We start from the raw sequence: 13,806 nt of genomic DNA, 5'->3' as shown, positions 1-13,806 counted from the left end.
AGTAAACTCTCGAGTAATACGTGAACTCGATTACTTTAATACTGAGTACATCGAATATCTTTTCTTTTTTGTTATTAGGTAGTAAATTTTCGAGTAATGTTGTCAATCGTCTACATTCTGCCCTTTCATTTGAGAGCAAATGGACTAAAATCAAATTGATCTGAACTCTTTAAGATCTAGCTCGAGTTTTATACAGATCGAAAATTTATTCATGCTCGTTTTTAACTTTGCGTAGAAAATAGAAAATATTCTTCGGAGAATAATACAGATATTTTATGCCAGCACGAGTCATAAGCATTAAAAACATACTACACGCTACAAATTTACACTGAACTACACCATCCGCTTTGTATATGTTTTGTAAGTCGCGAAACACAATTTACAAAATTTGAGGTAACATCTCGACAACATACATCAATGAGTTACAAATGAAACAAATAATACCATGCAGCTCCAGAAGCAAGAGGTTCAGCCACCAAGTTATTATGGCACGTCGTCCAGTCATAATCCCGCTTTGAATGCCTTGATGTTAAGAGAGTATACTAACCGCTTTTAATAAATCCCGAGACTATTAGCGTAGCTTTAGGCATGATTACTTTTCTCAAAAGTCAAACCTCTTCATATATGAAGGATGACGTCCCAATGGTTCGCTGTTTGGCTCATTAATAACCTATTTACCGGAATAAAAGGGCAAGAACGTCATTAAAGGCTGATTCTTACACTAGCACGAGTGCAGGTAACTTCGATGGAAGTAATGCTACAATGCTATCAATAACTATGAGGGTGCATGAAACATACCTAACTAATATAACATATATAGTTACACAACCCGAACCCATGATCCGCCACACATGGGGCAACCGTAATTCCAGCGACTTATCCACCACGTCTCTCGATCATTCTGATTGGATGAACTGGTGGAGCTTGGTGGCGTAAAAGCTGAGGTTTGTCTCAAACATCTTATACACTGCATTAGAAACGGAATGCAAGTATCAGTTCAAGGAATTAACATACCAGTCTAAGAGAAGAACATAAACATTAGCGAAGAGGAAACATTGACCACACATCGGCACCATAGCATCTTCATAGTAAGTCCTAAATTCCGTCATGGCCGAAACTTAAAAGATACGCATGGAAGACATTACTACTAAAGACGGTCTTTCTAGTGTGTTACAAGTTTTAGTAAATTCCAGTATTCCACTTATTTCTAAAGAATTGGTGACGGCCTGGCAAGTAAGGTCCAATGTTTGGGAAATAAAAGAATTTGGAATTGGTTTTTACATAGTTCCCACTCGGGTTCCAACACAAGGCTCATTACTATTCATACCTTGTACCAAACACCTTCCAAACCAGCCTTCCAGACAGCAGTCACCACATCACGCCGAGATCCCATAATACCAAGGTAAGCTCCAAGACCGACTGAAGTGTTCAAGCCAAAAGCAGCATCTCTTTCAGAAAGCCTGCGTTTCCTTGGCCATAGACTCTGAACTCCATAAGAAACATTGCAACTTTCTACAGATCTTGGATCAAGCGGGTCACTGGAAGTGAATAGCTTGTAACTATCATCCATATCATCAAGATCGGACCATGGCCCGCCAAACATGTTTCGGCGATGCCACTCTTCTGCTGGTGGGTGAAGTTCCAACTCTCGTAGCAATAAGCCGGCAGCGTCCGCACCTCTAGGCCTAGGCATATTCTGCATGAAGAGAGCCAGAAAAAATAAGATCAGAAAGTCATTGAAAGATACACACGTATAAATGAATCTTGAATGAGAGTCATGAGACTAACCCAAAACCCTACTTATTAACTATGGGGTAAATGGGTTATTTTTACATTTGATGTCTCATACATTTTATTGTGCATATAAATAGAAAAAATTAGAAAAAAAGATCCTTGAGAATTTCCCTCAATCATATCAAAATAGTTTTATTTCGTCTTTGGTCCTTTGAAGGCTCCCTATTTGAACTATGTAATACTGTACATACCTGCATATGTGGGCCAAGAGATGCCTCAACAACCTCTGGCAAGACAGTATAATTCCCATCAATATAATGTAGCCGAACTTGAATATTGGAACTCCCAACTTGAGAACCAGGCAATGGGTGAGCCAGCCCAGCTGTCCGTCTACAAAGATCAATAAGTATTTGAAACAAAACTTTCACCTGCAGATGACAATCGAGAGCACTTCAGCTTCACTATAGGGACTTAACAGTGCATATCTGAATGAGTGACACACTGGTCCTAATAAAAACAATCAAAATGATCAAATCCCAAAAAACTATTCGACATCGATTTCAAATTTTTAACAACGAAAAAAACCGCTTTTATCAGCAGCAACAGCTACGTCGTTAGTAACCATTTGAATTGTCAACAACAAAGAAATTCATAAAAAAAAAAATTAAAATTAAAAAAAGCCTTTTTTTAAATAAAGAAAAGGGAACACAATACTAACACTAATATCATACTCCAATACAAGTCAATAAAAATAACTTGGGAAAGGAAAACTTAAGATATAATCAAAAGTTAAGGTTTTTCAGGTGCTCGCTAGTCGCTTTGTTATTGGATTATTCGGATATGACCTCGGCCAAGTCGGGTCATTTCGGGTATGGACGGGTCAAACTCGGGTCACGTCATTCAGGTTTTTTAGGTCGGTTTGGCTCATAATATTATTTGAAAAATGTTTCAAAATTAGTTTTTTGGGCCATTTTGGGTTTGAGTTACTTTGGATTGTACTTTTCAGATCTGGAACGGAAGTAAGTCGGGTCGATTCTTCCAGGTCTAGTTGTAAGTGATGTAAGATGTTCTACCTCTTCAAATGTGTACCCTTGACCAGCATTACCAGACCCCAATCTGGCCCGGCTGGCAGGGCCTTCTTCAACTTTGACGCCACCAACTATCTGATCCGGCCTACCCCCGGTCGATGCAGGTTTCATTTGGCCAGGATGGTTCTCTTCAACCTTGCCTAGGGCACCAGCCTGAGACTTTTGCATACTTGTATCATTATTTCTTTGAACACTTTGGATGTAACGGGGTAGTTGTGTCCGTCGAAAGAAAAAACAAAACAGCAAAAGCTGGCACAATCTATGAAGGAAATGGCAGTCGCCTATAAGCCTAACAGCAGGGGTACCAGGAAAAGTTCCAGTATTTATGCTGATTGGCATAAACGAAGTGGGCCCACTTAGAGGGCTAGGTGCGGAAGGGGAAACTCCATCAGTTGTACCACTAATTTTGGCAATAGCACCCTGTACCCAAGCCTGCATCTGTGTGCTTCCTGTTGAGCTTGTAGTACCACTTTGACCCCCTGAGAGTAATAAGACAAAACAACCGAAGGTTTATGCAAGTGAGGCTCCATATACAAGAAAAACCAATTAAGATTATAGGAAGGGATTGCACTGTTTGTGGCATGGAAAGGAAGTAGAGGTCCTAAAGCTTTTTTTTTTATAAAGATCCTAAAGCTTAGGTAACAGCATTTATGATGCGCCCAGGTAAAACCTCTATCTTCTGGTGTAGTCAATAATAGTGATTCAATCTATTAACAAGTCCTTAAATTTTTGAAGTAAAGCGCAAATAATATCACAAGTTCCATAAGTATTTTCCCATTATTCCATATCACGTGGGATAAAATTAAAAAGTCATTTACCTTTTCTTGTTCTGAATAAGAACATCACTGAAAGTACAATGTTACAACTTACAAAGCCTCTTGACTATTTGGCGGGAGCCTTTCAAGTCTTGAGGAGCATTTCTAATGTCAGTTTAACTATACAGTATGGTAGACGGGAAGTCAGGTTTGTTTAGTAGTTGAATGGCCTCTATTCACTTAGGCATGGTATCTTCACCCCTACAGGATTATTACTTGCCTACTTGGCTAAGACTAGCTATATTTTGGGATTATGATGTAATAAAGCAAAAATGCTCGCTAAAGTAAGTGCGCTACTTTTATAATGAAGTGAGAGTCATTTGATACACCTATCTATGGTATTTTTATAATGGGTCATTTAGAAACAGTCTCTTTGTATTGCTAACACTGGTCTACATTCAATCTCCCTACCCCGCAACTTTCGGAAGCCCTTGAGACACTGAGATAATGTTGTTGTATCGTTACTATTACCAAATAATATCTACAATAACAATCACAAGTATCTATAAAGAGCTAGTAGAGCAGACTCCAAAGAAATCTTTTACATACTAACCCTGACTTGGAGCAGGAGTTGCAGAACTTTGCGTAGGACTAGCCACCATAGCACGGTTGCCTCCAGTTCCTGCTTGCACGGCATGATTAGCTAATGTCCGACAAAAGCTTGCATAGCGACGCAAGCGTGTGATAAAATGTGAGGCAAGATCAAGAACAGCATCAACATAAGCCTGAATCCGAAGTATAAATTTTTTTTTTCAGGTTCCAAGTTGTACAAAAAAAAAGGTAATAAATTGAGTGAAACACTCAATGAAATAAACATAAACACTATTCAACAAAGTTAAATGCAAGTAGAAAATGAAATATGTTCCATGACATTAACAGTAGGTCCATACTTTTAGTTCATTTCTTTCAGTCTCTCAGATAAGTAAAAACCAGGTAATGCCAGAACTTAAGTCAAAGGAATAACTGCATAAACATCAATGTTACGACAGAGAGTACACATACTGTAAGACTTTCATTCTGAGTAGTACTCTTATACATTTAAAGAACAACGTTAATCCAAGAGAGCAAGTTGATTAATCTGAAATAAGTGAAATCTGTTAAAATCCCACAAGTTCGCAGAACTACTAATGTGCGTCACGTGATTTTACGAATTTCAAAATAAAAGTGACTATTTACAAATCTGAGCATTGCATATAGCCCAATCGATCAAGGAAAAGGCTGCAAGCAGTAAAAGAATAAAGACAGTCGGAACCAATCATGATTTCTCAAATTATGTTGAATCAAATGAAAAGAAACAACAAAATCATAGCAACTGATGGAACCACAGAAGATCAATACCTGAACACTCGGAACTAATGCTTGTTCAACAGCCAGTGATTCAGGGTCAATAGCGGTTAATGTCTCGCCAGATGCTTGCCATGGTTCGGGTAATAAAGCAGAAGGATTTATCAAAGCGGATTCAATTCCCCTCCCAAGCATGTCTAACAACAACCTTGCCTGCATATCAAGAACCATAGCTCTGACTTCTTGAGCATTTGTACCTTCCAAGAGTCTGCACTTTATCCTGTCTAAACTCTGCATTAAGAGAATACAAGGTCCTGTCAACTTTCAGCCACCTCAAAAGCACAGAGAAACTAAGATGAATTATAAATGCATTGCCCTCCCCTACCCTCTATGAATGAAAAAATAATAATATGCACACATAAAACAAAAGGGGTATACATCAAGCCGCAGCAACTGATTCCTAGATCAAGTCTCGAACACCATCTGTGATTCTGTGAACGTAAAAATAGCAGGAAAAGAGAGAAAACTTGTGAACTTACTGGTCCATATTGCTGCCTGTGCTGCGTAGATGGCAGAGAATGGAAGTCTGAATCTAAAACCGCAATAACACTGTTCAATGAAACTGGAAACAGAAAGTAAACTAATTAGAGAAATCGTGAAAAAAGCTGCCAAATGTGCTATGTTCACTATATCCATACACCTTCGTCACCAAATAGTGGGAGCTAGAAGTTATTAAAATAAGCTAGTTATTGTGGCATCAGCAATCAAGTTACTTTTCGTACCGATTCCATCTTCGGCAGCACTTTGGGTGCAGCCAACCGCATCCCACCAATCTACTCCAACTAATAGACTCCACCAAAACCTGTTTTGAGGAGGAGGATCAAATAGAAAACACTAAGAGTGAATAGCTGACCAGTTCAGAAATGATTACATAGTTTATTCACAAACACATTGACACTTGCTCTTTATTTGCTCAGTTCCTACAGACCTGAAAAGAACTACTTAAAAAGTTCATAGCGTACTTGGCAATGTTTTATACTACACTACTATGGACTACCTCAGTCCCATTCTTATTGCTCCCATTTTACTTTGTTCGTCAATCAATGTCAACTTTGACTATTAATTTTTCTAGATTTAAGAGAAGATATGGAGTAAATTTTGTCACACAAAAACCTATAAAATCATAATTAAAAAAGTTGTCATTATTGTATAATACTCCGGTATAAGAAACTATGTCAAAGAAATTGACATGCGTTGACCGTCAAAGTCAACTGGGGACAATATAAATGGGATAAGACCGTAAGAGTAACAAAAATGACACTGATCATCAACCCGAAATATAATAAACATTAATATCCACTTTACCGTTCTGCAATTGCACGTTCCCAGGTTGATGAATCGGCTTTTGATTCATCACTAAGGGCAGCGGGAGGGAGAACACGGATAATCTTCAACATAGTGCAGTCTTTAGCAATATCATGCCATACAGAGGCTGAGCAGCAACTAGTTGAAGAAAAAGCAGGAGCAGCTATTGCTGACCCAACATTAATCTGGTAAGTATCCACTGGTGTAAAATTGGGTCCGGAGAAAATATGAACTGCACCTCGTAAAAATGCAACCGCAATCTCACCGCCATGGGCAGAATATATAATGCGGGCAAGAGTTCTGATATCACTGGGCATGTTGAAGTGATCAAAGGTGGTTCGTTTTGCCTTAGCAACAGGAGATTCTTCAGGCTGCTCATCAGAAGTGGGTCCCACTGATGAAGTTTGTGGATGATTGAAATCATCGGATAGTGGAATGCTTTCATTGACCTTGGTTTCCCATACTGTTTGCATCGGAGGCTGTCCCCCAAAATTGGAAGGACTCCCAAATATTGGGTGAAGAACAACAGGTTTAAGACAGGATTCCCAACGTTGCACTCTCCATCCTGTGACTGAAGGGCCCTCGTCAGGGTCATACGGGGACATGTACTGTCCTATTAAATGAGGACGAGAAAAATCAAAATACATAAACAGCCATGATGTCGGTCAATATGATAAAAATGAAACAGAAGTTCAGAGTGAAATACCCTCAACTATTACAACAGTAATGACTGATCCACCACGCGTAGGATCAAAAGAAACAGCTGTGACACCAGAGCCCCATGTAGTGGTTGCAGCTGATTGTGATGCTGCTTCTGGATTTACGTAGGCTGAAAAATTTGAGACTGGGGAGCAACAAAGAGACACATTTTCAATAAAATCTTGATATGAAGGCTTTTTCCCCTGTTTTCCTTCAGATATGAATTTTTCCTGACACCAACACAAATACGCTGCAAGTGAGGCAAATCCTGACCAACTAGGAGGATTAAGCGACGGCGGGGCCATAGAGCTTATTGTTGTCTTCGGAGTTGCGTTGAACCCATTTCCAGGGTCAGGAGTAACCTCCCATACCACAACTGTTGATGGATTTACAATAGGGATACCTGTAAACCATAAAAATTTGTTGGGGGTCATCTTGAAAGTTTATCACGTCATTATTATATAAAAATATTAATAAATTATACTCTTTTCAACAAAAAAATAGTTTTATGGTATGTTGGGACCTGGACATGGATCATCTCAGTATACCTGCTACATGCATTGTCCCTGAATCAGTTACAATAGCATCGGCCGCCATGATCCCACTTGGCCCTGCCCCAAGCATTCCTTTGCTTGTGCAAAACCACTTCAATTTCTCCCCAGCTGCCGGTGGGGGCCACTGTGACCAGTGAAGCTGGACTGAGCCTGACGTGAAGACAGAACAGATACAGAGCATATTGGGCCACCTATCTGGTCAAGTGAATCAAAACGACCCGTCAGATAAGTATCGTATAACAAATACCAAAACAAGTAAAGCGAGTTCATTATTTCAGCAACCCAACAACAAAACCTTCATCTCAAAACAAAGGCTAACTGCAAGAACATATTCATGCAGATTATATCTACAACGCCAAATATCACAAAAACTGTCAGGCGAGACGATCCATGTCCCATAATTAACACGTCACATACCTGAATTTTGAGGCTGGTGTGGAAGAAACTTCTCCTCGAAAGTGGACTTCATGTTCACGGAACTACTGGATTTTGCAGATAGCCATCTATACTGGTCACGCAGAGGTAGAATATCACATAAAGACCCGAATAATATTTTGAAATTTGAATAGAGGTGAGTGCCACTGCTTCCTTAATTTTGTATCTAATAATTGGTCAAAGACAGTTGTCTGGCTGTATCTGCGTGTCCCTTAACTTTTAAAAGGGAGCGTCAGGCACTCAATGTTGTGTCACAACCGACACCATGTCGGCAAGTCTGAGTAACAGAGGTCCCTCTAAACATACTTTGGTGCTATTATTTAAAACTATTTAGTACAAAGCCAATCACAAGCATTCAAGAAGAGAGCATAATACATTCATTGTCGAGAGAAGATAAGTAGAACATTTACCGGAGAAATGCCAGACAGCCACTTTGTTAAAACTGCAATATCTTGCCGCCATTCATGTTCGCGCTGCCAGCAACTAGCGTCGCGCACCAGATTAACTGGTCCCTGAATAGAATTGCAACAAGTCTCTTAACGCCACGTAAAGGCAACGAAATATGAATATCCATAGATATTTATCAGCTGATAAAGAAGCATATACAAGAAAATATTAAAAAAATGAAGCATGTGCCACGCCCTAATCATTGTCAAAAGGGTCATCTGACCTGAGAAGGCTGCATCCAAATTGTAACTCTTCCATAAAAATTTGCAATCAATAAGGCTCGTGGACAGGATGGTGGAGACCACTCAACAAACTGAACGGAGTCACGAGGGCTATCTGACAAAAACATGCGGAACAGGTGCATAAGAAATTCAAAAATTATAATTAACTTCAAATAACTAAAGCAAATCAAGATATAGACCGAAACAAAATGCCACAAAAGAACAGTCAAGACTTTGTCGCTGAAACTCTCATAAACCAAATAATGTAGCAAAACCAATGAAAATATCAAAATTGATGGCATTAGACACCTCACTACTCAGTACTCACTGATTAGTGATTACTGCTCTCCTCTTACTGGTCACTGCTCACCACCAAAAGATAGTATGTGAGGATTCTCTCTCTGTCTCTCATTCCCCTGATATACCCGTGACGTATTTGACTTCTCAAACTATGATGCTCCATCTAATTACCTTTAAAAAGCAAGACATACAAACTGTAACATTCCCCTTATTCCCCATGAGATATATGATGTTCAGTCTCACCACTCCAGAGAAAGCAAGATGTGCACAGTAACATCTCTCATCATTACCTCTACCAAATAGGACACTTGATGATAGCGAATTTGCCACACACACACAAGACAGACAAACTGTAACATTCCCCTTTTTGTCTTTTAAGTGGAAAATTCTCCTTCCTAATGGACCTAATTCCATCATCATTACACATCACAAACATGCATCAGTTCCCCAAGAATCAAGCATAAAAAGGTGTAGTAAGCCATGTTACATGTAATCAAGAGCAATGTGACCATTATAAAAAAGAATCAGCATTCAAAAATGATACCTGCTATAACATTAAAAACAGCACTCTCAGTCGGTCGCTCTGGAATAACAATATGTATAGGAATCCAAAATGGTGAATTTGCATTAGAGCTACAAGGATGAAGAAATCAACTGCATTAGAGCAACAGGCACTCAAGAACAACTAAGCAAAGCAAACTAAAAACAATATATCAGCCACTAAGTGAAGTGTCAGTCATCACGGTGAACAAAATACTGATAGGCAAAATGCTAAACACGCCACCACTTCATAATACAGTAAGCACACTACTGACAGCTGAGATTCAGCGACGATTGAATATCACGAATTCATGATAACGATAGCATAACGTCTCTGACATCCTTACTAACTCGGTGGTGCTGTACTGTTGTGTGCATATACGTAGAACTACCACACCCGAGCTACAACATTAATTAATGCTAGTAAACAGGATATTTTTCCACACATGCTAGTAAAACCTACACAGGTGGATGATAGTCTGACACTACTCTGACATACTGATCACTTGTTCATTTTTCAAAAAGAAAATGTGATTATGTAAGCCAGCAGTGAGCTAACCTTGGTATTCTTGCACACGTCTCTGAAGCACATGCTACGGCGTTCAGCTTTCCACACCAGGCAACAGCACTTGAACAGAAACCCAATAAAACCCAAGAATAATTAAAAAGACATACTGGTTAAGCAGTAACTGATACTCAACTAAGCAGTCAGGAAAACAAAGACATGCTCAGCAATATGGCACAGAAAAGCAGTCAAGGAAGGATGTATTGAAAATGTTAGCAATAAGCCAATAAAGCAACAAGACAGTCCGTGACTAGCAATTTTCAACAAAGACAGACACAAAGACAAGTCGGATGAATACCAAATATCAAAATTCAGCATACAGAATTACCAACATACACAAGAGTTTTTCATGAAAACACAAATGTCAACGCCACCACATGTCATCTCTTCATCACCTTATAAAAACTGGTGAAACAAAGACCGCAACTGAAATTGCTGCCAGAAACGTCCAGAAGCAAAGACTTGACATATTTCTATTTCATGGGAAAATCAATTCAGTCCTTTGTAGACTTAACAGCAGTCACAGTTAGGCCAATTTGCAACTAATTCAAACGCTAAAGTTAAGGATCATTTGAACCATCACCGAGAGTGGCAAGACTAAACCTCGACAAGTAACCAATACCTTATACCCCAGACAAAGGTGAGGACCAAAAAAAGCCGGAGTTCTTGCAGTGAACGAAATAAATCAGGGCAACTAAATCAATCCAAACACCCCAGCAGTATGAAATTACCTCTCATTTTGCACAATCACACCAATCCAAATTCCACCAAACTGAATAAAACCTACTTCAAGCTCCCAAAATCCTATGTGATTCATTTACCTCTCATTTTTCCACAAACTCATTTACCTCTCATTTTATCTCTCATTTTTCCGCAATCAGGACCACAAATTATACGAAACGCCACCAAAAATAATCAAGTAAAGCCCCCAGCAATACAATACTTCACTTGCAAACCTCAAAAAGATCAGAATTTTGAACTTCTCTGCATCAACTGATGAATACCCATTTCATATAACCACCAACAAATACTAAAATTTATCCAATTGCATACTTCATTTGTACACAGTCTACACACCCCCACAAAAATCACAACTTCTTACATTTCTGCATCAGCTGATGAATACCCATTTCATATCACCGCAAACAACTACTATAAAAGTATAAATGATGCAACAGAATCTATGTTACTCCAACTCTTCTTATTCCCTAGCGTGTACCCTTGTCTGACACTCAACACTTAAAAACCTATGTGCTAAAACTACAATCAGGTCCACAAATTATACAAACCCCCACCAAACAATAATCAACTAAAGACCAAAGCAATACAATACTTCATTTGCAAACTCCAAAAAGATCAGAATTTTGAACATTTCTACATCAATTGATGAATACTCATTACATATAACCGTGAAAAAATACTAAAAATTATCCAATTGCATACTTCATTTGTACACACCCCAAAAAAATCACAATTTCCTACATTCCTGCATCAACTGATGATTGATGAATACCCAATTCATATCACCACAAACAAATACTAAAAATGATGCAATACAATCTATGTTACTCCGTCTCCTCTTATTCCCTAGTGTACCCTTGTCTCACACTCGACACTTAAAAACCTATGTGCTAAAACCACAATCAGTTCCACAAATTATACAAAATCCCACCAAACAATAATCAACTAAAGACCAAAGCAATACAATACTTCATTTGCAAACTCCAAAAAGATCAGAATGTTGAACATTTCTACATAAATTGATGAATACCCATTACATATAACCGCGAACAAATACTAAAAATTATCCAATTGCATACTTCATTGGCACACAACTCACACTTCTAAATCAGCTGATGAATAACCATTTCATATCACCACAAACAAATACTAAAAATGATGCAATACAATCTATGTTACTCCAACTCTTCTTATTCCCTAGCGTACCCTTGCCTAACACTCGACACTCAGACATGAAAACAGCAGAATCCGACACTTGCACAAAAATCACAACATTACACATTTCTGCATCAATTGATGAACACCCAATTCACATAACCACAAACAAACATTAAAAATGATCTCAAAACACTAAAATCAAACTACCTGAAATTTCGACAAAGCTCGGGAACACTCATCCTATGAAGCAAATTAGATTTAGGTTGATTCAATTTAATACAAAAAACAGTAGCATGATCACTATTACTATTACTATTACCACCACCACCACCACCAGAAACATCATCCATAACATCATCAAAACCATTTGATGATTTCTCCATCATCATAACTTCAGTTTCTTGTTCTTCCCCTTCAATTCCACAATTACCCTTTTCACCCTCAACTAATCCAACAATTTTATCACTATTATTACTGTTATTATTAATTTGATTAGGGTTTTGAGGGGAAGAAGAAGGGGAATTATTATTATTATTATTATTATTATTATTAGTGAGTTCTTCAGAGGGTTTAATAGTAGAAGTTGAAGAAGAAGAAGTCATATTCTTGAAACAATAAACAAATCCCTAATTTATAATTTGTTGTTTGTCTTTGATTGGAAAAATTAAAAAGAATTAAAGATTGGAAAATTGGGGGAAAAAGTGGGAAGTTGAAAGTTGAGATTGAGGGTGACAGCAATGACAATACAATTCAAAGAGAGAGAGGTAGTGGGGTAAGTGTGACAACAATTGAATTGGGTAATTGTTGAATTGCGAAAATATTAGGGGATTTGGTGAGAAATCTGAGAGTAATTTTTGATTTTTGGTGAAAAAATTGGAAAAATTAGGGTTTTTTTATTGTTTGTTGGTAAAACAAGAAGGGGACAAAATGAGAGAGAGGAAGAAAGATTCGAGCAGGTTGTGTCTGGTGTGTGAGTGTCTTCTTCAGTTTCAAGCAAAGGGTTGATTGGTTGCACATGGGAGGGTTCTTGTACGGGTTGATAACATCACTCGAAAATATATACAATGCCATTTGCGATAGTAAAATAAAATGAGTATGAATGTCACGACTCTCCAAATGTTACTTGGCTAAGTTAATAAAGTCATGAGATATGATCTCGTATCGTGAGTTTAACTAGAATGATCAGTGGCTAAGCCCATTGGCCCTGGCCCGGCCCCCGGTTTTTGAAGGGCTTGGGCCTTTAGTTTTGGCCAAAAAAGCCCATGGGCCGGCCTAAAAAGGCCCAAAATATTTTGGAGCCGGGTTTGGCCCAAATTTTGGCCCGGGCCGGCCCATATTTATTAATAATGAATATTTTTTCTAATAAAACCTATTAAAGTAGCGTTAAAGTTATACCCAACTCTTTACAAACTCAAGTATATTTTTTTAGATTTATAAAACAAAGTATACATGACATTAATCATATCTAAGAATGCATGATTAAGCATTCTAAAGTGGCGATTTTTGTTATTATTTTATTTTAGAGAGCAATTCATATGCATTTCATCATATTTTGTGCAATTTTATACAATATGTATGTTTTAAAAGTTGTAACTGAAGGTATTACGCTAATTATTTCCTAGGGTAAATCGTAAATTTTAGGGCCTGAAAAAGCTCATTTAAGCCCAAAAGTCCGCATTAGCCCATAAGGGTCGGGTTTGGGCTTGCTAAATAAGCCCACACATCTGGCCCGACCCGGTCTGGCCCACACAAATGGGCCGCTTTTGTTAGAAAGGCCCGGCCCAAACCCGCATTGGCCCGGCCCATGATCACCTCTAGTTTGAACCAGTCAACATTAAAATTGCCCTTCAGACTCCCTTT

The 13,806-nt window shown here is 38.4% G+C and overlaps 1 protein-coding gene across 1 annotated transcript; it reads right to left on the bottom strand.

Annotated features, from left to right (window-relative positions):
- Positions 1–197: 197 nt before the first annotated feature.
- LOC141596068 (mediator of RNA polymerase II transcription subunit 16) lies at positions 198–13,052 on the bottom strand. The gene is made up of 18 exons (XM_074416087.1): positions 12,154–13,052; positions 10,042–10,110; positions 9,487–9,575; positions 8,645–8,757; positions 8,385–8,486; positions 7,957–8,047; positions 7,534–7,734; positions 6,993–7,388; positions 6,287–6,899; positions 5,704–5,783; positions 5,461–5,543; positions 4,976–5,212; positions 4,191–4,362; positions 2,808–3,301; positions 1,986–2,162; positions 1,328–1,696; positions 799–967; positions 198–670 (listed from the first exon to the last, which is right to left on the bottom strand). The coding sequence occupies exons 1-17, from the start codon at positions 12,546–12,548 to the stop codon at positions 821–823; spliced, it is 3,828 nt and encodes a 1,275-aa protein (XP_074272188.1). The 5' UTR covers positions 12,549–13,052; the 3' UTR covers positions 198–670; positions 799–820.
- Positions 13,053–13,806: the final 754 nt, after the last annotated feature.

Source organism: Silene latifolia, chromosome 8, assembly GCF_048544455.1.
Source record: "Silene latifolia isolate original U9 population chromosome 8, ASM4854445v1, whole genome shotgun sequence".
NCBI lineage: Eukaryota > Viridiplantae > Streptophyta > Magnoliopsida > Caryophyllales > Caryophyllaceae > Silene > Silene latifolia.
This window is presented reverse-complemented; position numbering and strand designations above follow the sequence as displayed.

Coding starts and splice junctions, on each gene's coding strand:
- LOC141596068 (XM_074416087.1), bottom strand. CDS start 12,548: ATGACTTCTTCTTCTTCAACTTCTACTATTAAACCCTCTGAAGAACTC. Junction 5,784..6,286: donor GAACGTGCAATTGCAGAACG/GTAAAGTGGATA, acceptor TCCTCAAAACAG/GTTTTGGTGGAGTCTATTAG. Junction 5,213..5,460: donor ACAGGCAGCAATATGGACCA/GTAAGTTCACAA, acceptor CTCTTAATGCAG/AGTTTAGACAGGATAAAGTG.